At 40.1% G+C, this 25,163-nt stretch overlaps 1 protein-coding gene across 1 annotated transcript in view; it reads left to right on the top strand.

Moving 5' to 3' along the window:
- The window catches only part of LOC122827922 (protein unc-13 homolog B-like), a 152,009-nt gene that overhangs the window by 83,096 nt on the left and 43,750 nt on the right, over nt 1–25,163 (top strand). The window contains exons 16-28 of the mRNA XM_044111028.1: nt 216–435; nt 1,492–1,719; nt 6,551–6,692; nt 7,133–7,302; nt 7,540–7,655; nt 8,355–8,518; nt 9,981–10,131; nt 14,265–14,333; nt 15,057–15,146; nt 15,391–15,531; nt 16,686–16,921; nt 17,566–17,651; nt 17,747–17,782. Coding sequence (XP_043966963.1) covers nt 216–435; nt 1,492–1,719; nt 6,551–6,692; nt 7,133–7,302; nt 7,540–7,655; nt 8,355–8,518; nt 9,981–10,131; nt 14,265–14,333; nt 15,057–15,146; nt 15,391–15,531; nt 16,686–16,921; nt 17,566–17,651; nt 17,747–17,782 — 1,849 coding nt within the window. The remainder of the gene's footprint in view (nt 1–215; nt 436–1,491; nt 1,720–6,550; nt 6,693–7,132; nt 7,303–7,539; nt 7,656–8,354; nt 8,519–9,980; nt 10,132–14,264; nt 14,334–15,056; nt 15,147–15,390; nt 15,532–16,685; nt 16,922–17,565; nt 17,652–17,746; nt 17,783–25,163) is intronic.

Genomic DNA, 25,163 nt, shown 5'->3' on the forward strand with positions numbered 1-25,163 from the left:
AGACAGGAAGTATTTGGAGAAGGATGACATTTTTAAAATGATTTAAATAAACGTATTCACCTGTGATTTTAATTACGTTTCTTATTTAATGAAATTGGGTTTTTTCAACAAAGTTCTGCACACATTCGTAGTGGAAACACAGCTGGTGTCAATAAAGTAAGGCTTGTTGTTTCTGATCAAACTTTCATCATTTTTCTTTCCTCCTGTTTCAACAGAAAAACCACGTCTACAAAAAGACTCTGCAGGCTTTGATCTACCCCATCTCCTGCACCACGCCACACAATTTCGAGGTGTGGACCGCCACCACGCCTACCTACTGCTATGAGTGTGAGGGTCTGCTGTGGGGCATCGCTCGGCAGGGTATGCGCTGCGCAGAGTGTGGGGTCAAAGTTCATGAGAAATGCCAGGAGCTGCTGAACGCTGACTGCCTGCAAAGTAAGTTTAGCTACTAAAAGATATGGAAATGTTTCAAGGTGTCATTAAGTCATTAATTTTGAATAAAAGTAAATATTTTAAGTTACATCCTGCTATTGAATACTTGCCACTCATTTTATTAGTGTGGAAAGACATTACTTTTCTGTGTACTGTAACAATTCCTACAGCAATCACCCAATAATTAATATCATGCGAAATTATGCGAACGCTTTGTCTGCGCTGATGAAGATTCACTAATGCCGTTTGACTGAAATTGAAAGTGAATGTGACAGCATGACCTATTTAGTATTTATCTTTCCAGTTTTTTTGTGAAACATATAAACTTGATTTTTTTGCTTCTATGTTAGTCAAGCAAAAAATAAATACAATATGAATTTTATTTGACAAGTAACATAACGTGTCTTGACGAAGCAGCACACTGAGTTTCACACATTTGCTGAGTCAGAAACATGTTTAAAGAAACATGAGGTGATTTTAAGGTTTGAGAAGTTCTTAAATTCAGATAAAATTATTTAAGTACTTTATGCTAAATATTTGTTGCATATTTCAATGGTGTGGGAAGATACACTCTTACTAAATAACGCTCCCGTGTTGCCTTTTCATGCAGTTAATACATACTTTGATAACCAGATAAGCCAGAAAAAGAAAATTACAACATTAATTGACACAATTACTACTCAAATCCTGGAGCAATCACCCAATAATTAATCTCATGTGACACTATGCCAACACTTTGTCTGCGCTGATGAAGATTCACTAATGCCGTTTGGTTGAAACTGAAAGTCAATGTGACGGCCTTACCTACTTGCAGATTTTTAAAAAATATATTTTGTAGAACATTTAAACTTGATTTAGAGATGCTCAGTTTTTTGTTAATCATGAAAAAAAATAAGTAAAATCTAAATTTAATTTGACAAGTAACATACCCTGTGCTGACAAAGCACGACACTGTGAGTTCCACACACTTTAAAGCAACTTATTAGAAAATACAACTCATAATAACAGTAGCGGTAAAGTGTGAGGATATGTTGATGTAACTCGTTTCTGTGTCTTTAGGAGCGGCGGAGAAAAGTTCGAAGACGGGGGCAGAAGATCGGACGCAGCACATCATCATGGCTATGAAGGACCGCATGAAGATCCGCGAGAGAAACAAGCCTGAGATCTTCGAGGAGATCCGGAAAGTGTTTGTCATTTCTAAGATGATTCATACTCAACACATGAAGAGCATCAAGCAGAATGTGCTGGACGGCACCTCCAAATGGTCTGCCAAGATCACCATCACAGGTATGCCTTTAAGCGCCCGAGAAAAAGCTGACTTATGATTTATTTATTTAGCAAATCTGACTAAACTTCAGAGCATTAAACAACACTCTCTTTGTTTTGCCATGTTTCCATATTTTTTATTTTTGACTTTAACTGTGGCGTTAAAAAAACGTTGCAGGAAATAAACGGACACATTGTGGCTCATAATAGCATGAAGGAACTACATTTTATAGGTAGTGCATATTAGGAAGAATACCGATATCTAATGTTTACAGTGATCAGATTTCATTGGGTGAAACATTTGTTTCAAATTTGCTTCATTGTACCTGTTCCTCCATCACCATAGCAACTGGTGACTCAGCAGATTCTACTGTCTCATATCCCTTAAAGGCCGTCGTGTGTCTTCCTGCAACAGCAAAAGAATATTTAAGAAAGTCTTTTTTGTAGAAACTTTTGTTTAAAATGGAGTTGAAAGGAGCTTTCCTTTTGGTCAGAGATCATTTTTAGCAAAGTAAAGAAAATATTTTACTAAGTGGGAAAGAAAAATGGCTGTTTTTTATTTCTCCATGCTGTCGTCTCTGGCAGTACAGATCCTCGCAGGGCATGTGGCATCAGGATGATGTCTTTCTGAACCTCTGGGTGTCGATAACTCATATCTCTGTGTGAAGTCAGCCAAAAGATTGAGCACAAGACTTTTTCTTTTGTTCCTAATATGGGCTTTTGCTTTCCTTACTGAGACTCTTTTTAAAAATAACATTTTGTTGTTTGTGTGAATAACAGAATAATCTTTATCTTTAAAGTGTTTTTTAATCTGCTGTTTTATTATTTGTTATGGATCTATATCCTATTATAATGATAATCTAACCGATTATTTAAAACCTTGTTTAAAGGGTTAATGTAAATTCAAAGCGTCAGCAGTCAGGATGGTCATGTCACGTTTTATCTGATTACGCCAATTATTTCATTGATCATTCAGGGTGCATTCACACCAGACCTGTTTAGTCCACTTTAATCGAATTCTGGTTTGTTACTCTAGAAAGTCCGGTTACGCTACAACCCTCAGTCTCGATTCGGTTGAAGTGAACTCTGGTTCGGTTTGAATTCATTTGTGAATGCAAAACAGACCGGAGACCGCTCCAAAAGCAGGAAGTGGACTACAGCGCAGGGCATCCTGGGTAAAATACAACCAAAACAAATGTGCTAGCCTAGTGCTAGCAGAAGAAATTTCTCTAGAGCTCTTGTAAACAAATATTTTAGTAATCGAGTAATCTATTGATCATTCTTATGATTAATTGAATAAAAAAAAATTCTAAAATAAAATATTGTTACCGTATGATATCAATATCAGTTAAATTTTTCATATTTGAGCATCAGTTACTTTTTTGTAGTTTAGAAAATTAACCTGTAACAATAATCGCTTACTTTCTAAGTTAACCTGAAGAAAAGTTATACAAAGATCTAAAATCATATTCTATTATGTTTACGTATTCATCTTCAGTCAGTTTAATAGATGAACTCTCACCTTGAACGAACAAACCTAATGTGGGGGTGGAGGAGAGACGGCCGGTAGACCAGGGGACGAACGTGAGAACGGGAGGTAGCAGTACGGGATATTTACGGCACCTTCGTTCATCAAACTCAGAAACTCATCCACCAGCCATGAACTGCCACAATGATTTCCGTCACCAGTTTGTTCAGACTGGATGATATGAAATTTATTGAGCGGTTTGTCCGTAAAGCTACACTTACACTGTAACCATCAACTACTCAGTGTTCAGTCTATCCGCCCACCTGCATAAATACTCCTGCAGCGCTCGCTCTTCCCGCCGTTCGCTCTGAACCAGCAGCTCCCAGAGGAGAAACGGTGCCGTACTCCAGGCATCACGCCAGTCATTTTAAGGATGTCCATTGGTCCCCCAAAAACGATAAAAACCCGGGCATTATTATCAATCAATAAAATCCCCAGGGTTGAACTTGAAAATTGGACTTTATGCCGCTAACACTTAGCTTTCGTCGCTCAACAACTCAGAGGCTAACGAAGCTTCGAGGCAGGTAAATTTTCCTCTGGGAAATTTTATAATCAAGGAACTCAAATCATTCGAGTAATCTTTTCAGCTCTAAATGTCTCATAAAAGAGATAAAAAAAGAAATCCTACACCCATTAAAATCTGACGGTACTCCATTTTTGTTTACATTTTGTGCTCAGTGTTTTTTTCAGAGGTTTTTGTGTCGTTTCCTCTAGTGGCTCTTGGTGCAGCGCCCCCACAGGCGAGGAGAAGAACAGGTTTTTCAAAGAGCTTGGTTTGTTTGACACAATGCCACAAATGTTGCCATTTTGGTCGCCACTCAAAACGAGTCTCCAACTTGAAGCTGTTCCTCGACATTCTGAAATTATGAAAGAAGTTTGCGTCACTGAAGCACATTACATCTCCTTCTGACTCCACACCCAAACAGATTCCTCTACAGAAATTGCTCCACTAAAAGTCGTTTCTTTTTATTAGCTTCCTTCGTCTCGTTATGATCTTGTGATGATGCTGTCGGCTCCCATTACTCATCAACTTTAAAATCGACCCATAGACGGTGGCGTCCATTACTGCTTCCATAAACAGTGGCTGCTGTTTCTGCTGTGCCATGTCTGTGATTAAGTCATGGATCTTTTTAACTGGTGTTTCTGCTGTGCTGTATGACTGAACTCCAAACAGGACTCCAAAGTTTTCCCTCTCTTAGTGAAAGTTGTACTCTTTACATGCAGTCAATACCTCAAATAAAAGCCACAGTACCTGTAGATTTCTCCAGTTTTTAATAAAATGAGACTTAGAGATGTTGGTTTTATAAATTTTGTGCAGTTTGCCACAGCAAAGGGAAAAATAACACAGAAAAACTGTTGAAGAACAGCTCAAAACCACTAGTAGTATTTTTTTTTGCCCTCTGTGTCGGCTACTCCACACCTGATTTGTTGCATCTCCTTCTGACTCCAAACAGACAACAACATTTTATGCATCAGGATTCAACACCAAGAACATTTCCTACACAAAGAACAGAGCATTTAGTTTGTTACAGTTTTATGTTTTTCGGTCTGATGTTTATTTTCTGATTGTTAATAAGTGATTGCGGTGGTAGATTAGCTACCGATGCTATTAGCTAAGCTAACACTGCTGTAGATTAGCTATTTTTCTCTTTAAGTTAACCACCTTAAACACCTGCTCTACTGGTGTGTTGATCGCCTTACTTTGTTGTAAGCTGAACTGAAACACACCAAATTCTGCAGCAGCTCTACATGCTGAGGTTGTCAAAGTCAAGCTAGCATAACTGACCTGCTTCTCTCTTCCTGGCTTTTTTTCAATTAAAACATTATCCTAACCTTGTTATTTAGTTGTTGTAGTGTTGACAAATAGTAGCAAAGAACTATGTTCCTTTTCCTTTTATCATTCACACATTTAAGATTTAGCGTGATATATTGTCAACTTGACAACTAAAACCAAAGCTAGTCTTCGTTAGCGACCTCTAACGTATTTATACGTTAGAGGTGCAGAAAATGCCTCATGCCACTTTCTAGAAAATATATATAGAAATTCAGAGAAATGAAAACCGTTTCAGTGACTCTGAGGTTGTTGTCATAAACTCCTGCGGCTGTGTGAATGTTACTCCATGTCAGGTTTCTGCAGATACGAACATCAGGGAATGTTTACCTCCAGTTCACCCAGCATCAAGGCGACTGCTGTTACCAAAGCGACCAGCCACATCCCAGCGTGTCGTAGCAGCGGTGTTGCCATGGCAGCCATCACAGGTTGTCTCTCCAATCAACAGTGATGAGCCCAAAGACGCAGAGATAACCTTAAAGCTGGTCCTGAAATTAATTCAGGATTTCTTGTTTTTTTGGTAGCTAATCTACCACCACAGGCACTTATTAATTCATCATAATTCAGGATTATTTTTTTCTTTTTCCTGCTCATCAAGGCATGAAGGCAGACTTCACCATCTGCAATTAAAAAATGCATTTAAAGGATAAAAAAAGAATTTTTTTGAACATGTCCTCTTTAAATAATTCAGTCAAATCTAAAATGATGTTGCAAAGTGTTTAAGGTTCATGGTTAATTGACAGGATATGCTTTTTGATCTCCACAAAGTAATTTGGGACTTTCTCCCACAATTGATGTAAAATTCCCTTTGATGTGATGTCATCAGTCACCGTCAGTCAGTCAAAGAATCGAGAAAAGATCACATAGAAATCAAGAATATTTAGAGTCACTAGTTCAAGTCTGACAGATGATTTATAAATTTCAGTTTCCAAAATTCAGTAAAACTATTTTCACAGTGTGCATGAAAATACTTAACTTTTATCATAACAAAAATAAGCTTTTTAATAATATTCTAACTTATCAAACATGGCTGCACCACATTTTGTGTTTCTGATTTCAAATTCTAAACATTTTATGTGGTTCTGTCACATAAAATGATAAACTTTTAAAAGTTTAAGCAGCATCAAAAAAATTTTTTGCTCACATAGAAAGAATATTTCTGATCTTTGGAGATTTTCATTCCTTAAAATGTCTTAAAATCTAATTTCCAGTGTTTTCACTCCACCTTCACTGCTTTCTAACTCGTATGAAGGCTCCGTGTTTCTGTGAAGGTTTTCTTGCTGCCTTGTTGCAGTGGATGACTTTAGTTAATCGCTTTTCCTCTGCATTTGCCCGTGAGTCATGAAAACTGTGTTACGAGTCTTTGCATAACAGTGTGGGTGATATCTTCTGTTTTGATGAGTGCGTGTGTGTGAATGAGAAAAAGAAAGAGTAGGTGTTTGTTTTTCTTATGCAATTTCCACAGTCATGGTGTGTTTTCGTTATTCCCTCAGTGGTTAGCGCCCAGGGTCTGCAGGCCAAGGACCGGACCGGCTCCAGCGACCCGTACGTCACCATCCAGGTGGGGAAAACCAAGAAGAGAACAAAGACCATCTACGGAAACCTGAACCCCGTCTGGGAGGAAAAGTTCAGCTTGTGAGTGCAGATTTTTGGATTTTATGAAAAACATTTCTGCATGTTGTGACCTTGTTTTAAATCTCTCACACTGCAAACCCACGTTGGTGATATGATTCGGTTCAAACCTCTCATATCTGTGAGGAAATCAGTAACGATTATCCTGATTTAACTTCATCTGATTAACACCTTTCATCTTAAGAAACACAGAAAATCTCTTTTACATTTCCTTACGTTTCACTGAAGTAATCTTCAAATGTATGTGAACTCTTCTGATTCAAATGTTTAGACACCCCTAATTAAATGTCATATGAAGTTAAAATGAGATTGTTTGGATGATGTACCTTCACTTTTTGCTCCAGAAGTCAACTTGAGATCAACACATTTGTTCTTAGCTGCAGAAACGGTTCTAGAAACATTTCCTCTTCACTTTTATTTTTATTCATCTCCTGCCTTTGCAGCGAGTGCCATAATTCATCGGACCGGATCAAACTCCGAGTGTGGGACGAGGACGACGACATCAAGTCGCGAATGAAGCAGCGACTGAAGAGAGAGTCGGACGACTTCCTGGGTCAGACCATCATCGAGGTCCGAACCCTGAGTGGAGAAATGGACGTCTGGTACAATCTGGGTACGTATTACTACAAAACCATATATAAACACAGCTCATTAGGTCGCATTCCTTCCTCAGCATGTCATCAAGAAACTTACTAAATACCCATTAATTTACATCAGCTGAAGAAAAACAAAACATGAAGCTGCACCAGTTCTACTCATTGATGAAGGAAAAAGTCGAGCTCAGCTCATGCTGAGTGAAGCAGGGCTTTGGTTTCACTGTAAAACTGTGGCTGTTTGTCTTCGCTGTCAGAGAAGAGAACTGACAAGTCGGCGGTGTCCGGCGCCGTCCGCCTTCAGATCAGCGTGGAGATCGAGGGAGAGGAGAAGGTGGCGCCGTACCATGTGCAGTACACCTGCCTTCACGAGGTACGAACTGAAGATCCAGGGCTACTAACTCAGAATCTGAAATAGCTTCAAATTCAAATATTTTTAAATCACATTTTGCACATTTTTGTTCTTCTGTTTGAGTCTCTGCTGCTTCTGAAAACAGCCCACATAGGCCTGTCGCAATCAATCAGTCAGTCAATCAATCAATCAATCAATCAATCGCATCATAAATTAAAGCTAGCATAATTTCCATTTGCATGATTTATTGATTTTCTCCTCTCGGCCAAAAGCTGGATGATACAAATCTTCAGTGTGGTTCTTTGGTCTGAACTAATCAATTTAAACAAAATTGACCTTCAAAATGTATTTTATTTGTTGATTCTGTTGTTTTGTTTATTTATTTTTAGATATTTAAAATTTCTTCCAGTTCTAGTTTTAATTAGAATTTAAAGTTTAGAAACCTATTAGAATGTGTTGGTTGTCCAGGAGGCTCCACTTCTGCTTTTCAAAGATGAGCTGTTGCATAATTGCGTATCTGTTTGCAGACATTTTCACTTGTGAGTGGAAACGTTGAGTTGGGAAGCAGCAGAGTGGGATGTAAAATACGACATTGTTGTAGATAATTTATGTAATGTAAATAAACTTAATTGAGTTTGACTTGAGCTAAAATTTAAATGCCACTCTAGTTCACCAATTTAGCTTCTAATTCTTTGAGTTTTGTTTTCCTTCTGCGTTCAGAACATGTTTCACTACTCGACGGACATCGAGGGAGGCGGAATGGTAAAGATGCCGTCCGCTCATGGCGACGACGCGTGGAAGGTCTACTTTGACGAAGTTCAGCAGGAAATCGTGGACGAGTTCGCGATGCGCTACGGCGTGGAGTCCATCTACCAGGCCATGACGTAAGCTAGCTGCTTGATCCAGTTCATCAATTAGTCCTGGATTTTATCTGAATTAAATCAGGAAATGATTAATATTAACGTACTGTTTCTGAGCAGCTCTGTGTGTGTGTGTGTGTGAGGGGTCAGTGAGGTTTTCATGAACTATAAACAGAATGGAAATCGGTTTATCTCATGTAATGAGAATGTATGACCTGCCGGGCCTCTGTGTGATCAGATGGGGAGAAAGACTCGCCGCGCTCACAGAACCACATACAAGCAAACGCAAACTGATATAGTTTCATCAATAATCCCAGAATTAGATGAATTAGAGCTGAACCAGACTTCACCCCTGTGGGAAAAAAGCTGTGGAGAAAACAAAGATGCTAATGCTAAATTAAATCTGGGATTGAAACACAAACGTTTTACTAAAAGAGAATGAAGTTGTAATTAACTCCAACACAAAAAAATGAGAAATTAATTATCCATGGTTTGTCTCATTAAGTGTGGATATTACCTCATTAAAATTGATTTTTTTTCTTGTGATTTTTTGAAGTTTTTCATTAAAATTGATTTTTTTAAAGTCCCATTAGGACTATAACTATTTTCTTGGGCATAAACAAATGTTATATTACTATGGCCTTTACAAACCTAAATTGGCACTAGGACTGGTCGCTGAATCAATTTGATTGATTAAGCGAATACTTTGTTGTTCAACTCACATAGGGAATGATTGAAATAAACACTTTTTAAAAATGTGTTTTGTAATTTTTAAAAGGAAATAAAAAAAGGGGTAAATATATACTGGAAATTGAATCTGGTAGGAAAGCAATCTTATTTTTATTTTTACACCTCCAGAGGTTTCTGCTTTGCTGCTTCTTAGAAAAGTATGGAATTACCATGGCAACCGAAGAACACCTGGTCCTAGCATGACTCAGCATTAAGCATGGATATTATCTTATTAAACAACTTTTTTCTTATGATTTTTTAAGTTTTTCTGTTAAAATTATTTTTTTTTTTTCTGCAAAAAAATGACTATTTTATTGTAATTAAACAAAACGTCTCCTAGCCTGATTCTAACGCTTTGTTGTTTAACTCACATAAGAAATGACTAAAATAAAAGCCACTTTTTGAGGATCCTTTTTTCAAATATTTTTTAATTATTATCTTTTTTTTTTTTTTTTTTTAAAAAGCAAGAAATAAAAACTGGAAATTGAATCTGGTAGGTAAAAAAAATCTTATTTTTTACACCTCCAGAGGTTTCTGCTTTGCTCCTGTTTAGAAAAGTCTGGAATCACCATGGCAACCAAAGAACGCCTGGCTCTTGCATGACTCAGCAGGTTTTTATTCCCCGATTCTGAATCTCCAATCAGACTAACCGAAATAAAGCCGTGCTTTCTGTTGGTTGTAGTCACCCTTTGGAAAAATAAGGTTGTTTATTTCTTCGCCACTCAGAAACGTTGACCGTTTTCCTCCATCCCTCCAGGCATTTCTCCTGCCTGTCGTCTAAGTACATGCTGTCAGGAGTGCCGGCAGTGATGAGCACCCTGCTGGCCAACATCAACGCCTTCTACGCCCACCCCACTGCCTCCACGAACGTCTCCGCTCCCGCCAGATTCGCTGCCTCCAACTTTGGGGTGAGTGACCGCTGCAGTCACGGGGGAAACAAACGCAACATTTCAGGTGTTTTCCTCACGGGACGCCGAGTCGAGCTGTCAGTCCGTTTGGAAAAGTGTCAAAATATTGCTAGTGTTTATTAAACTGTTAAGAAATTGGTGTAATTAGTGACAAAAACTAAGAGAGGTGAAACGTGGAACATTTGTGCTGCTTAATTTATGTACTCAATGTATTATTTGTGGTTTATTTAAAACGTGGAAGCATTAAATGCCTTTTTTTGTGCCATTTTTTAGATAGAAAATTTTGCAGATTGTCTCATTAAAGCGACAATGGATTCAAATTAAGATGTGTATCCATTTTAGCAAATATTCAAATTTTTTAAGATTTAATCTTTTAAAAATTCAGGATTTTTTTTTCCACTAATGCTCCCCTTGGATTTACCATAGTTCAGTGATGTCAGAGCGCCCGAGGCGGCCATCTTGTTTGACAAGCATCTTTCTTCATGTTTGGATTTTGAAAAAAGTTATACAAAAAAGTCATGATATTATAGGAATGAAGACATAATAATACAAGAAAAAAGTTTTTACAATTCGAGACTAAAATAATATTAACAGAACAGGGCTTTAAAAATATGAGGAAAAAGTCATAATGATTGGAAAATAAAGTCAAAATATTATCAGAATAAAGTAGTTAAAATACAAGCGAAAAATTCTTAATTAATTGACAATAAAGACATAATATTAACCAGAATAAAGTGCTAATAAAATGAGAAAAGTTGTGTAACATTAAAGTCTAAGTAATAAGAGAATAAAGTCATAACATCAAAGCTGTTTCTGCCAATCATTTTGGTTTCTCCTGTCCTGCTTGGTTCTGCTTTAACGGCTCAGAGGAAGCAGACAGGTCCGCTCTCATAATGAGAAATGGTGTAGGAGGGTTTTTGGACTGTCAGCTCAATAATAAGCCCTGCTGGTTAGTTTGTTTGTCTCTAAAAATGTTCCAGTAAGGTCTTTCCCTCCCATCTGGTCAACTTATAAGGTATTAATAGATGGAAATGTCTTACTCAGCATGAAATAGTAGAATAAAAATGATGCATTGCGATGTTTTTCATCCTGAATTAGCTCAATGACTGGTTGTTTATGAATTAATGAGGGTGAAAACAAACCTAATGGAGGTAATCAGTGAATTGTTAATACTAGTAGTGGAACATTTCCAAATATTTTATTAGTAAATACAAGTCAGCCTTTGGTGTATGGAGGACAAGAAGTGACATAATTAAATAGAAAAGCAGAAATATAAATATTCTGTTTTTTCTTTTCCTTACACAAGCAACAAGAAATGTACATATTTTGTTTTTCTGTTCCCTTATATATGCATGTTCTTCCAGAAATGCATTGTATTTATTTTTTGTGATTTCTTTAGACACACGTTTTGTTAAATGTGTTTTGAGGGCACATATATTCAAATTATACCTCATTGGAAAGCTAAGACCCTTGAGAATTTTATTATGTATGCCAATAAAAGAGAAATCACAATTATAGACATAGTAAATGCTTTTAAACCACTCAGATATGCAAAATAAAGTCCAACTCTCTGTTTGAAGCCTAGTCCAAACAAGCTTTGCGTCCAAAATCTGAACAGATTCATACAGTTTAGTTAAGGTAAGATTTTAAGGGGCAATATTATGTTTTTTTATTAATACTAGCCATTTTTGCACAATTAAGTATCTACATTATTTTCAGTTGATATAAATATGACTTAAAGGAAACTTGACTCCACATTTCAATGCCTTGAAGTTGGGCCTCTGTCTCTTTAAGAAGTTCCTGCTCTTTCTGGAGCTCCGCCTTCAGGAAGTCATCATAACATGGCTCCTGTATTAACAATTTATCAACGATTTTATTAGCATTTCACTGAAAAGTAGCTCTTATGATGAGCTCAGTAGATGCACAGTGTCACCAGATGTTTGCTAATTGCTTCTGGCTAGTCTGAAGGAGCTGAGTGGGGGAGCAGCTTCATCGTCTAAGGCGGTGCTAGATCCACCCAGGGGTTTTGCACCGTTGAATGGTTCTCATGGAGATTATAGAGGATTTCTCAAACGTGCATGAAAGAATCAAAGCACTCCAGGTATATTTTTGATAAAACATGATGTAAATCTCAAAAAAAGTTGATTTTACATGATACCGCCTCTTTATGTGGAGCAACACATTGTTGAGTAGAATTCAACTTCATTTTTTGCAGTTGTGTTAGTTGGTGCTTGTGGATTTTCCTTCACTTGTCTCTTCTATATTTTATTCTTTTTGTCACGACTGTCGTGACTCACAAAGCCGTTCTACACGCTCTGCGCTTCTCCATCTTTCTGTTTGTGTTGCTCCTACCTCCACGGGACGCTCCAGAAGCATGACAAAAAACAAAACTCTGAGGATTATTGCTGTTTTTAAAATTATTTTTATGCACAGAAACTTTCTTAGTATGCCTGCAAACCTTAGTTTCCACTTTTCTAATGGCATAAATAGAGGCGTCAAACATAATTTTAAATGGTTGCATAATAAAAATGCTGCATTTTGGGAATCTTTTCCATGTCTTGCAACCAATCACATCATAAGCAGTGAGAGTGGAAGCCCAGCTTTCCAGTAATCTGAGATAAAACCCAGTCTGGTTCCTCACTTTGTTGTCCAAGTCGTGACTCCCTCCCGGCAGATAACTCTCCCTCCAAGCAGCAGGTTCTTTCTTCCCCATGCCATGCAGATACATTTGTGCAGCCAATGCAATGTGGAGGAAAGCGGATAAAAATAAGCATTGGGGATGCCGCTGCTGGCCGTAATTCTGATGAGAGAGCCGAGTTAGATGATCCAGCAACTCTTTTATGCCTACCTTTTAAGAATATATACTGAGATCAACCTGGTTTCAAATGGCAAAAACATAATCAGAACGTTTTGGGAAATTATCTTCAAGTAGATAAACTAGCTTCAGTGTTTGTGATCCTAAAAACTGAGTTTGTGTCTTTTCCACAGAAATAGAGCAGTCCTGATTGCTCTATTTCGTAAGTGAGATGCAGTAGTACAAGTGAATTGAGCAGGAAAAACATTGATTTATGCGTCATATTTAGGGTTTGAAAAGACCTAAGAGCAAAAACAGGACTTGATCAAAATTAAATCAACTTAATTGCAGGGCCTGTCATTGCATTTTAATCTGAAACCATAATTAATAATAATTAATTAATTAATCAAAGATAACACGGTAAAGTTCAGGCTTTAATAAACACAAAATGAACTTTAGTGATCTACAAAACCAAAGGAAAAAAGACCTGGTAATAATCTAACAAAAATAAATTCAAAAGTGAAAAGAACTGAAATCAAGAATAAACTAATAAGCTAAAAAGAATGAACCTGTACGGCAACACATTGGTGACAATAATGAACACAGAGAAATGAGCTGTGTGTGGTAAGACCTATAGAACATAAATAATCTTTTGGGTTAGATTTCCCCAAAATGGCAACACGTTTTGCTATTTTTACTTTTTGCTAACAATTTGTGGCTTGCAGAAATGTTTTCATATACTCGTTAAATTTGTACATTATTAAAAGTAATCAGCATTTTTATACCCCACCAGTATTGTACCTTTATAAGTTAATGTATGTTTTTCATTAAGCGTTGTTTACATCTGGAACAATGAGAATATCTACAGACTATTAGTGATACTAAGATAATATCATAAATTAAGATGTGCATCATTACTAGTGTGTGTAACCGATGCGTTAGCTTTATTAGCTTCCTTCTAATTGAGTTTCTAACAGTTTCTTACTATGTTTTCTCGTGGAAATAAGTTGATTGCTTATAATTAATCCTTTGCCTGCTGTTTGATTAAACATTAACTTTGCAAATTATCAGTAGCAGCTGTTCAGTGTTGCATGTTTAAGATTCTTTCAGTAAAAATAACTGACTAAAGGAAGTTACCCATCTGTGGAGAAAAGAGTTATTTGTAATATCTACATAATCTGAATATTACGTGTGAATTGCATTTTGCAGATTTTCTTTCATGATATTTTCTGTTTTTACATTTCTGCAATGTTTCTCATGCATGGATTTTCCTTGCAGACTAAAGCACTCTATGAATCCGTGAAACATTTCTGTGATTTCTCTTGGTTTCCTCCAACAGAGGGATCGTTTTGTGAAGCTCCTGGATCAGCTGCACAACTCTTTGAGAATCGACCTCTCCATGTACAGAGTGAGTGGAAGCTTTTGGCATCATCAATAGATGTAAATAAATGGTTTTAATGGAAGAAAGGAAAATGTTTTCTGGGAAAAGAATGCATAAATTTGAAATTATCTATATGAAAATGGAAACTACAAATTTTTCTCTCCTGTTTCCACTAGTTTTTCATTGTCTTCCAAAACATTTGCTTACCTGCCTTCGGGTAATTTAATTGGACATATCGTTCTTTTAAATCCTTAATTTTCACATTTAATTCATTCACTTGTGGTCTATATAAAGTGGGACTACATCATATTCGGCCATAATAAAGTTTGTTATTATTTTAATGTTATTTGCTTTGTTGTGTTTGTTGTTTCTAAGTATTTTGGATTTTCAGAACATGTTAGCTGGAAGTCCAAAACGTTATTTAGTTCTTCTACAGGAAATGCTGTGAGGTTATTGATCAAAAAACGTAATAGGGAGTAGAAAAGACTGAATGGATTGAAAAGTATGACTCAAATCAAAACAAAGATCTCTGCAGAGCACCAAGACAGAAAAAAACTTTTCTGTACTCTTGGAGACTGCAAATACACAACAAAATGCATTTAATGAACTCCACCTACGAATGGTTTTTAAAACTATATAAGCCGACTTTTACTAAATCTTATCCACTACCAGTTATAAAAAGCTTAAAAAGTTAGTTTTAATGTTAGATAAAATGTGATATCCAGAGATGCTGTGTGTTTTTGTTTGCAGAATAACTTCCCAGCCAGCAACAAGGCTCGACTCGGCGACCTGAAATCGACGGTAGATCTTCTCACCAGCATCACCTTCTTCAGGATGAAGGTGACAGAAAATCATCGGACTTATGAAGCTTCATGCTGTGGATGAATTAAACACAACTGGACTCTGTTGACTAGCACAAAAGAACATGAAGTGAAACAAATGTGTTCACTTTGTGCATTTCAGGCAGCATTAGTTATTGTGACAGGCCTGGGCATCCATGTTGCTTTAAAGATTTCCTGTAGTGGTTCTGTTTGGTTCTGTTCGCTGCTCCCCGTCCTCCCGCTCACCGTCTGCTGATGTTCAGGTGCTGGAGCTGCCGAGTCCGCCCAGAGCCGCCAACGTGGTGCGGGACTGCGTCAAGGCCTGCCTGAACTCCACCTACGAATACATCTTCAACAACTGTCTGGAGCTGTTCAGCCGCCAGTTCCAGCCTGCCGGCCCACAGGTGAGCTTCGGTCTGCAGCTCCTGATCGATCAGCTTCATTCACTCACATCTGTGATCCGCAGAGCCGTGAGCGCCCTGAACGACTTTTAATACGACCCGGAAGGTTGCACCGCTGTCAAAATTAAAATAAATCAGACTTACAGAGTTTAGACTAATAATTTATGACACTATAAATTTATTAATATGTCCAATTAATTTACATGTTTATGTAAATTAATATTTAAATTAAATATTTTTACAAATATTTACATTAAATCTTTTTATATATAAATATATATATATATATTTCTTTTTTTTTACTTTTGTCTTTAAATTTATTCCTTTTTTTAGCCCATATGTTGTGGTTGTTATTGTCTTACATTGTTTATGTTGTGTATTTTCATACCTTTTTTATTTACTTTAGTTTTCTAACTACTTTTTTATTAATAAATTACCCTAAAGGATGTTTAAATAATGTACATTTATACCAAATAATAATAACTTTACTATAAAGATAACGTTTATAACTATTATGGTTACAGTAGTGATGCTGAAGAGAATTAAATATTAAAATTAGATAATTAGTAGTCTTTGTAATATTTTTATTAATACTTATTCAACTACTAAATGTAAGTTCACATTGCTGTTATTATTAAAAAGTGCAATATTTCTTGATATTAACATATGCTATTGATCAAATTAACAACAAAATATCTTTCTCTGCCACAAAGATCAAATATACAAATAAAATATAATAGAATGAGAGAAAAGATAATAAGATCTATTATAATCCATAATATTATCTATTTTAATCCTTAATTTGTTCCTTTCTGTCTATATTTTCAGATTAAATAAAACACTTTCACAACCTTCAGTGGTTTTGGAAAATGTTCTGAAGCATTTCCGTATTTCTAAATGCATTTAAGGATAATTATGTGAAGTGAAATTTATTCTCACAGATGCTCCACAGACTAATGGACTAATAAGACTCACTATCAGGGCCTCTGAATATTTTACAACTTCGCTCTGAAATATGTGTCTGTTAAAGAGTGGAAAGCAGTTTTTCTGTCTTTTTATTTTGCATAAATTAACCAAACGTTTCATCTTCACAAAGATTACAAAGTCTTCTTTTTTTCAACTACTCTAATTTTTTCAAATGATTTTTCTGTTTGCAGCCTGAGCAGGAAAAGAAGAAGAAGAAAAAGAAGGAGAAAGACGAAGGAGAAGCAGAGAACGGTGAAGAGGAAGAAGAGGAGGAGGAGGAGGAAGAAGAGGAAGAAGAAGAGGAGAAAAAAGAGCCTGAGGAGCAAGGCCCGAGCATCCAGAACCTGGACTTCTGGCCGAAGCTCATCACGCTGATCGTGTCCATCATCGAGGAAGATAAAAACTCTTACACGCCCGTCATCAACCAGTCAGTACCGGCCGCTTTGATTAGCGCTCACATTTACTACATTTTTATTCACCTGAGCAGGTTTACACTCACTTTCATGATCAAGCTAAATTCAATTTCTTTATTGTCACTTCAAATTAGCACATCAAGATTTAAATGCATAAAATTTAGTAAAAACATTTTTATTTTTTTGACATTCACTTCAACATTGTTATTGAGAAAGTTGGTCCATCAGACAACATCAGAAGTCTTTAGATTATTATTTTGTAACTCAAATATGGCAGCAATGATGACATAAAATGATTTTATCCTCCGCCATGCTGGCTGCTCTGATGATGAGTCACTCATGTCGGCATGCTGGATGCTTAAATAATTCCACTTCTGTCTGATTCTTACGTAGGGACTGTTAAAATTATATTCCCAGAGAGGCAGGCAATGGCAAAGCATAGCACAAATAAAGAAAATTAATTAGCCTCACAGTAAAAGCAACATTCCCTGTCCTGATCAACGGGACACTGTGAATTCCACAACCTTGATCCCAACACACCCACACACACACTATTCAGAACAAAGGAACCAAAAAGTGACACAGATACACAAAAACTACTTCAGTTGTTCACATTTAGACGTGTTGACATTTAGCTGTTCCTTTCCGACCCTTTTAGATTTCCTCAGGAGCTCAACGTGGGTAAAGTCAGCGCTGAGGTCATGTGGACTCTCTTTGCTCAGGACATGAAATATGCTCTGGAAGGTAAAAACACGTTTAGTGGTTGGTACCATCTCCTTCCTTCCCTTGAAATCCACACCATCAACTCTCTTCTCATTCTTCTTCTTCATTTCCTTCAGTTTTGGATAAAGTTGATCACTATCGCTGGAACAATGGTGAGATTAGACGCAATGTAGCTGATAGTCAATAGTCAATAGTCAATAGGTGTTTATATTATCATAGTGCCTTTATCATTGTTTCTAATTCTATACAACATATTCAGGGTATCATCAAATAAAATTGTTAACATGCTTAACTTGATCTATTTGCTGTTAAACCAGCATTAAATATTGTTATTCCTCTCTTATTGGCATTCCAATTAAATATGTAAACAACAAAAAAAACAAGTCAGTCATTTTACCAGTCAGAAAAGATTAAAGGTTAAGCAGTAATTGTTTTTATAAAAACTGTAAAGACTACTATTATTAAACCCTTAAAATGAAACTTGAAACAAATTAAGTATGTTTTTTTTTTGTTTTTAAAAAAATTAGATATGCTAATCTTTGTAGCTAGCCGTTAACAATTGTTTCAAAGCAGCATTAGCCTAGAAATCAAGATTTGTGGCCTTTCTCTAGTTACTAAGTCATGGCAGTTGTTTTTTGTTCATCTTTTTTTATTGAGCGGTAGAGATTTTTAGCTTGTCCTAGCCGTCATGCTAACAGCTAACAGCTAACTGACAGCATGCAGCAACATGTGGCCTCGGTGAAAGGGCTTCTGTCTTGAGAATCTCCTTGTAATGGGTTGAAACTACATGAAAACATATATTTAATATGACTAAATAAAACCTTTCTGGGTTTTCTCAAACTCCTGAAGCAAATAGTCAAACTTTCTTCAACCTACTTTATTTATAAATGTAAAGCTTGTCAAGAAATCTGGTATGTAAATATGAGATCTGTCCAGGTTCACGCAGAACAACGGATCATAAAGTGCCTAGGAGATTGCTGCAGCCCTGTATGTTGATTAAAAATGATTGATTATTGTGTACTCTTTGTATGAGAATGTGTTCTCTGTATTCTATTAATGTTGTAACGAGAGAATAGAATCGAAACATCTGATGTACTAATGTTTTATATGATTTTAATGATTGGAGTAATTATCGAAACATCTAATGTACTAAGATTTTATATATGACTTTAATGATTGAAGTAACTTGTATGATTAAAGATAAGTACAGAACAAGGAGAAGTAAGGTTGAGGGGTGGAGGCCGACACATGTAGTTGCAACTCGGAAAGTCCCAGAAAGTCCTAGGCTATGACACATACAGCTATAGCAACTCGGAAAGCCCCAAAAAGGCCCAAACACATAGTTTTGCAATGAGGTCATTGTGTCTCAAGCGGGAGTCTATTGCTCTCGGAAAGTCCCAAGATTCACAAGCACATTACTTCACAAGTGAGTCATAGTGCCCAAATTTGCAGATGGGCGGGTTGCGCAACTATGAAGCAGAGCACAAACTGCTCTTTGTCTTTCTCTCTCTCTCCCTCCTCGGTGTACTCCCCAGGAGGGAGAAAAGTATAAAAACATGAGACCGAGGTGATACGGTGTTCTTCGTCAGCCGGGCGCTTGAGACTCTACACAAGTGTGGTAAGAAGACCAGCAGAGGACTACACCCTGGAACCAAGAAAAGCGCCTCACAAGGAGGACAACGGAGCTCCTCACGCCGGACCAAAGGCGAGATCCACCCCACCCATTGTCTTGGTTCCTAATTAGATTTCCAAACTCTGCACTCTACCCAGCGATTTCAAAGAATTACATCTCAACGGACTTGGGGAACTGAACAAAAGTCACAGGATCGACTAAGGGCTGTTCGGCTGGATGAAGCAGACAGTTCATTTTTGTTTCGGTTCCAAAGAGGATTTAGGATTTAAAGTCAACGACTCTGACCAAGGACTACAAGGACTCCGGTTGCCAAGATCCAATACCATCGATGAGTATGAGTTGTGCCACACCCCAAAGCCTATTCGATAGATAGATGACAGTGTAGGGAGGTTGTTAGGTAAAGGTTGAATTGATCTAAACTATATTGATTTTCTTTGTATGGTAATCACAAGTAAATTCTGTATGCCTGTCATTTTCCATGCTAAAGCTTGCTTAATAAATACATATATCTTAAAAAATTTTGATTAGGTTGTGGACATTGAAATTAATTGAGTCACTTGAGTTAAAGTTCTTCTATTTATAGTAAAATCAGTATGCATGATTCTAGTAATGTGGTGGCTTCAGACTTTCCTTTGGTGAGAGAAAAATAATGACCCTGTGATTATCTTAGTCTTAGTCACTAAATAAAATCTAGCTGCAACAAGTGCCGTAGAAAGAGAACTGCCGTTAACAGAAGTGGTTATTGGAATTATACAGCTGCGAAGGCTACTCAGTTGGTTGTTCCTTAACTGAAAAGGGTCATAACTTCTGGATCGGAGGCAGTCAGTGCTAGACGTGTCTCTTTCGCCACCAGTTTAAACAGATTATCTCTTATAGATCACATTCAGGGTAAGACCCGGGTCTTAGAGATTTTCCGGACCTGTTAGACAGAGAACTGGTTCAGTAGTCAGCCCGAGGAGTTGTGAGGAGAGGGCGGGGCTGGCTATTGCGCAGTAACAAACATGGCGTCCCTGGGTGGGCCCAAGTCCAACGGAGTAGGAGGGCCTCAGGTACTAAGTCAGTAAAAACAGATGTGTGATTCTGAATAGCTCACTTAGTGGCTAGCTCCTAGGGAGAGGAGCTAGTGGTGACTGATAGGGCTGTCAGTCACAACCCTCGCAGTAACTGTATAGCATACAGGTGAGGGAAAGCTTCTACTGAGGATAAATGACCAGATCCAGACAGTGAAGCCAGTAGCCAACCCGGCCTGGACCCATCCCTGCTCTATATCGATAAGAGAGGCTTTGGGGGAGAGGCAACTCGAAGACAAAGAACAAGAATGGATAGTGAAGATGATGGATACTCGAAAGTTGGACCGATGCAAGAAAATCCACAAGGAAGTGACCTAGGCCACGAGGATGGCGAACAAAGTAAAGGAGAGTGGCGATCTATGCTCTCCACATCCCAACTACAAAGAACTCCAATGAATTTGCTGCTGCTTGGTGATGGATTTGATACATGGACTGAAGTAAATCGACGCATGTTCTTCAATCATCACTACCACTACAGGCAGGAGGACATACCGAACTTGATGGAAACTATAATTAACTCCAAAGGCATCTACAGCTGCTCCAAGCTGGACCATGGGACACGGCTGTGTGTGGCACCATGTCCAGTTAAGGTCAGCAAAAAAAGTGAGATCAAAGTCTGGCTGAAATGGTTTGCTGACCTGCTTGAGGAAAAGAAGGACAGTGAAATAAGGATGGTCTACAGCCCTTCTGAGAAATATGATGGCGTAGTCAAGACAGCAACCCGAGCAGCTGGGTTAGACGGAATACTAGTGGACCCCCATGCCAGAGGAGTTAATCGCTACACGGAATGCCGTGGGGAATTGGAGCGGCTGGAAGCCTATGAGAAGGAGAAGAAGGAACGGAAACGAGCATCAGCCCCGGCTGTGAGAGAGGAGGAATCGGATGTAAATGAGGCTCCATCCTGTTTCCCGAGCAGGAAGGGAACCCCCGTCAGACAGTTGGGGTCGGCAGACATGGAACTCGTCAGCCTGATTTCGGACGACGAAGGACCATCTCAACCGGCTCCGTCGGCAGCCCAGGGAAGTCCTCGACCGACACGCCTGGAGGAAGCGAAGCCCTCCATCAGATAGTTCTGGAGGGGAGCTGAAGAAGGCTGCAGCGAATTGGTCCGAAAGCCCAGCGGCCCGAGTTTCGCCCGACGCTTCACAGCACAGGAGGAGACCATCGGCGCCGCACATCGGGAGGAGAGCAGCTCAGACGACGAGGGGGACAGCACAGACGAGGAACTACGGGGAACCGACAGACCGAGGAAAAAGACCCAGAAGTCGGACGGCTGGAGGATGGCCCAGGAACTGGCCCCACTGCCGCCGGAGGCCATCTGTGTTAAGATGCAGACCGGGCTCAAGGTGTTTCAGCTTGTTGGGAGCCCATGGGACATCGAGGGTGATGGACTGATCGTGTTCGCCAACCACAAATACAAGATTCACAACCGGGAATTCCGAGGGGACCTCCAACGTCAAGCCGGAGAGAGTTATCAGCAAAACTCACTGCTGCTGCGGGAAGCGGCCAGAGCCGCGGCAACCAGAGGGAAGGTCCTCATTGTGAATGGCTACAAGCTTCCCTACGGTGCAGTGATTCTGGTCCCGATCGACGCATACCAGAAGGGGGATAACCTTGAGGACTACCGGAAGAAGATTTGGCACGGCCTCGAGCGAGGTTTAGTGGCCGGAAACAATGAAGGAATGAGGCGAGTGGTGGTGAGCGTACAAGGACTGAGATCACCAAAGCTGCCGGGAACACCGCCCAGTCAGTTGCTGAGAACGGGTTGGTGACCATAGCCAAGACCAACAGTCATCTTTTCGGGTTCAAGGAATTGGTGGTGGTGGTCGACCCTCGTCTGCACCGGCTTCAGACGGAGCAAGGGGTGCGGATGGCAGCTGAGATAGAGGAGCAACGCCGGGTCAACCCCCCCCCACCAGAGGCTAAGAAGCACCCCCTGGTGATCCAGCCGAGCTCGCCTACCTCACAGGCGGGCAAGGCCAAAGTGGTGGAACCCATCAAGATAAAGCTGAGAGCCTCATCAGACGGAGCCGATTCCCAAGCAGCAAAATACGTCAAAGAGTTCACGTTTGAAAGAAGCGACAGTGAACAGGAAAAATTCAACGCAGACAAGGTGAAGAACGAACGGCAGGCTGACAAGGAAGATGAACTGCTGAAACCGGTCAAGATTCAGCCGCTGAACTCCCCGATGGGACCCTCTTCGACAGTCGCAGCGAGGACATCAGCGACGCAGAGGACGGAGAGGAGCAGCGCGAGGACGAACATCCTGCAGCGGAGGAAGAAGAGAGCGACCACGAGCGCCTTCTCCGACCCAAGCAGCCTCAGCTGATTACAGGCCGCTCGGACAGGACAACATCGAGGGAAAAAGAAGGAGACGGAGACGTTTGACATCGAAAAGTCTTCGAGAGATTGGCTCGAGACTTGACCTGGGGTCCCGCCCAGGCTAAGGATGGACGGCGGGCGATGTACCAGAAGTCGGGCAAAAGGATTACCAGATCCCGGGAGGTTGGGCCAGCAGACTGGAGGACCGAGTTACACTCGAGGTGGAGGCGACGGTCGGGAATGGGCCAACATACTGATGACACCGCCCTGCTCGACCCTGACGGGCACTACTCCCTGACCGCCAACTTCAGGACAGCCTACATCGGGATTATGTAATGACGTGATGCTGCGATACTGAAGAAAGCCGCATACAAGTATTCCCGAGAAACTCGACAGAAGCTGGACGAAGTGTCTGCTGATGAAGAGGAGCCCCAAGGGACATCTCTGCAACTGGGACAAGGGGATCCGCCGCCATTCAAAGGTGTGTCAGCCCAGCCGACAGGATTAAGTGCGAGCCAGGATGCTTACGCTGAACTCAAGAATCTGAGACTGATAATTAGGAGTAAGGGTGCAGATGAGACCAATGAGGAATATCTGAAGGACGTCTGGCCCACAGTGGTGTCTGCTACTAAGCATGAGGGAGCCAAGAAGCTGTGGCTTACTAGCGTGACCGCGGACCCGATGACTGGATCGGAGTCTGCACAAAACCACTATGAGAGGTTGGTGTTAGAAGACATGGATGATGAAGAATCCCAGATCAAGAGAGCCAGAGGACGACTTGACAAAGGGAGCCGGTTAGAGCCCCTTTGGCACACACTCAAGCAAACCGTTTCCCCGGCACGATATGTGAAGGTGCTGCGCGAAGTGACTAAAGGACGGAGAGGTGAGCTGGTCTTCGTGAAGCTGCCGGTGAGAAGCACCACAGTCGCCCAGATGGACACAGCAGTGCAAGGATTTGACCTGGAGCAGCACTACTTCGAAGAAAGACGGAAGAAAGAGTCTAGCCAGCCTGCAAAACCATCTAATAAGGCAAATGTGAGACCACCATCTAACTTCCAGAGCAGACCCTACCAGCAAGGAGCACCGGAGCCGCAGGGAAAACCAGTCGTCCCGCCAGCACCATCAAACCAGCCAAGGAAAGGCCCGTTCCTGTCAGATGAGGATTATAGAAAATTGAGCCCAGAACAGAGGATGGCCCTCCGTGAGGCCCGCAAAGTCGGGAACGGAGGGTCAACAGTAATGGAGTCCAGGTCATGGGTCATCTTAGAGAATGCCTACTGGAAGGGGGATGAAATCTACGCTAAAGTGGATGGAGTGCCCTATCTAGTGGACACCGGAGCAGAGGTGTCTATGACCCATAAAGACCTAAAACAGCAGGACACCTAAAGGTTCAATTTGCCAATGGAAAAGTAGAAGAAATGCCATACGGGACCTGGAAAGGAGTAGTGTGGGTAAAAGGTCCCTATAATCTTCTCACAGTAAAAGACTTAGAAGGACTAGGAAAAAAGAAGAACAATCGTCGTTCCTTGGAGCGACGACTGACAAACCTGAAAGCCAGGCTTGTGAGAGTCGGACCGACACAGGCTGGACCAGAAACACAAGACTGGTACAAGCCGGTCGACATACCAGCAGTGACAGAACAGAAAATTGAAGAGAGCGACTTCTCCCCGGCTGGGAAAGAGAAGCTGCGTGAGATCATCACATCAGCGGAGGTGGCCCGGTTCAAGAACGACTGTGGGGATCTGGGTCCAAAGTTTGTTCATCACATCAAGGAGGGTACACCCGCCTGTTCGACAGTACCCGTTGAACCCGGGAGCGGTCGAAGAAATGGACAAAATAGTGAAGGAGCTGAGCGCCCTGGGAATCATCAGAGAGGAACTCAACCCCATCACGAACAGCCCCATCCAAGCGGTAAAGAAACCTGAATCGGCAGGAGGGGGTTGGAGACCGGTGATCAACTTCAAAGCCCTGAATCGAAGAACCGTAGCGAACCGAGCCAGCCTAATCAACCCGCAAGAAGGCACACTGAAAACACTCCGTGTCAAGAAGTTCAAGTCTCCCATCGATCTGGCTAATGGATTTTTCTCACTTCGCCTGGCAAGACAATCCCAGGGTAAGACAGCTGCCACCCATAAAGGCAAGAGCTATGTCTGGCAGAGGTTGCCCCAGGATACAAGAACTTCCAAATGTTTTCCAGTCGGCCGTGATGGAGGTACTGGGGATGGGCAACAGTCTACATAGATGATGTTTCATTGCCGATGACACTGAAGAGGAGCACCTAGCAAAGCTGCGAACTGTGGTCGAAAACCTCACTAAGGCAGGTCTGAAACTTAACCTCAAGAAATGCCAGTTCGGACAGTTCCAAGTAAATTATCTGGGGTTCCAGGTCACGTCGGACCTGGGACTCTCGGAAGGATACAGAGAAAAATTGATGAATATTCAGCCCCCTCAGTCAGAAAATGACCTGCAGAAAATATTAGGATTATGTAACTATGTCAGAGACCATGT

The sequence above is a fragment of the Gambusia affinis genome, linkage group LG03, assembly GCF_019740435.1.
Source record: "Gambusia affinis linkage group LG03, SWU_Gaff_1.0, whole genome shotgun sequence".
Taxonomy (NCBI): Eukaryota; Metazoa; Chordata; class Actinopteri; order Cyprinodontiformes; family Poeciliidae; genus Gambusia; species Gambusia affinis.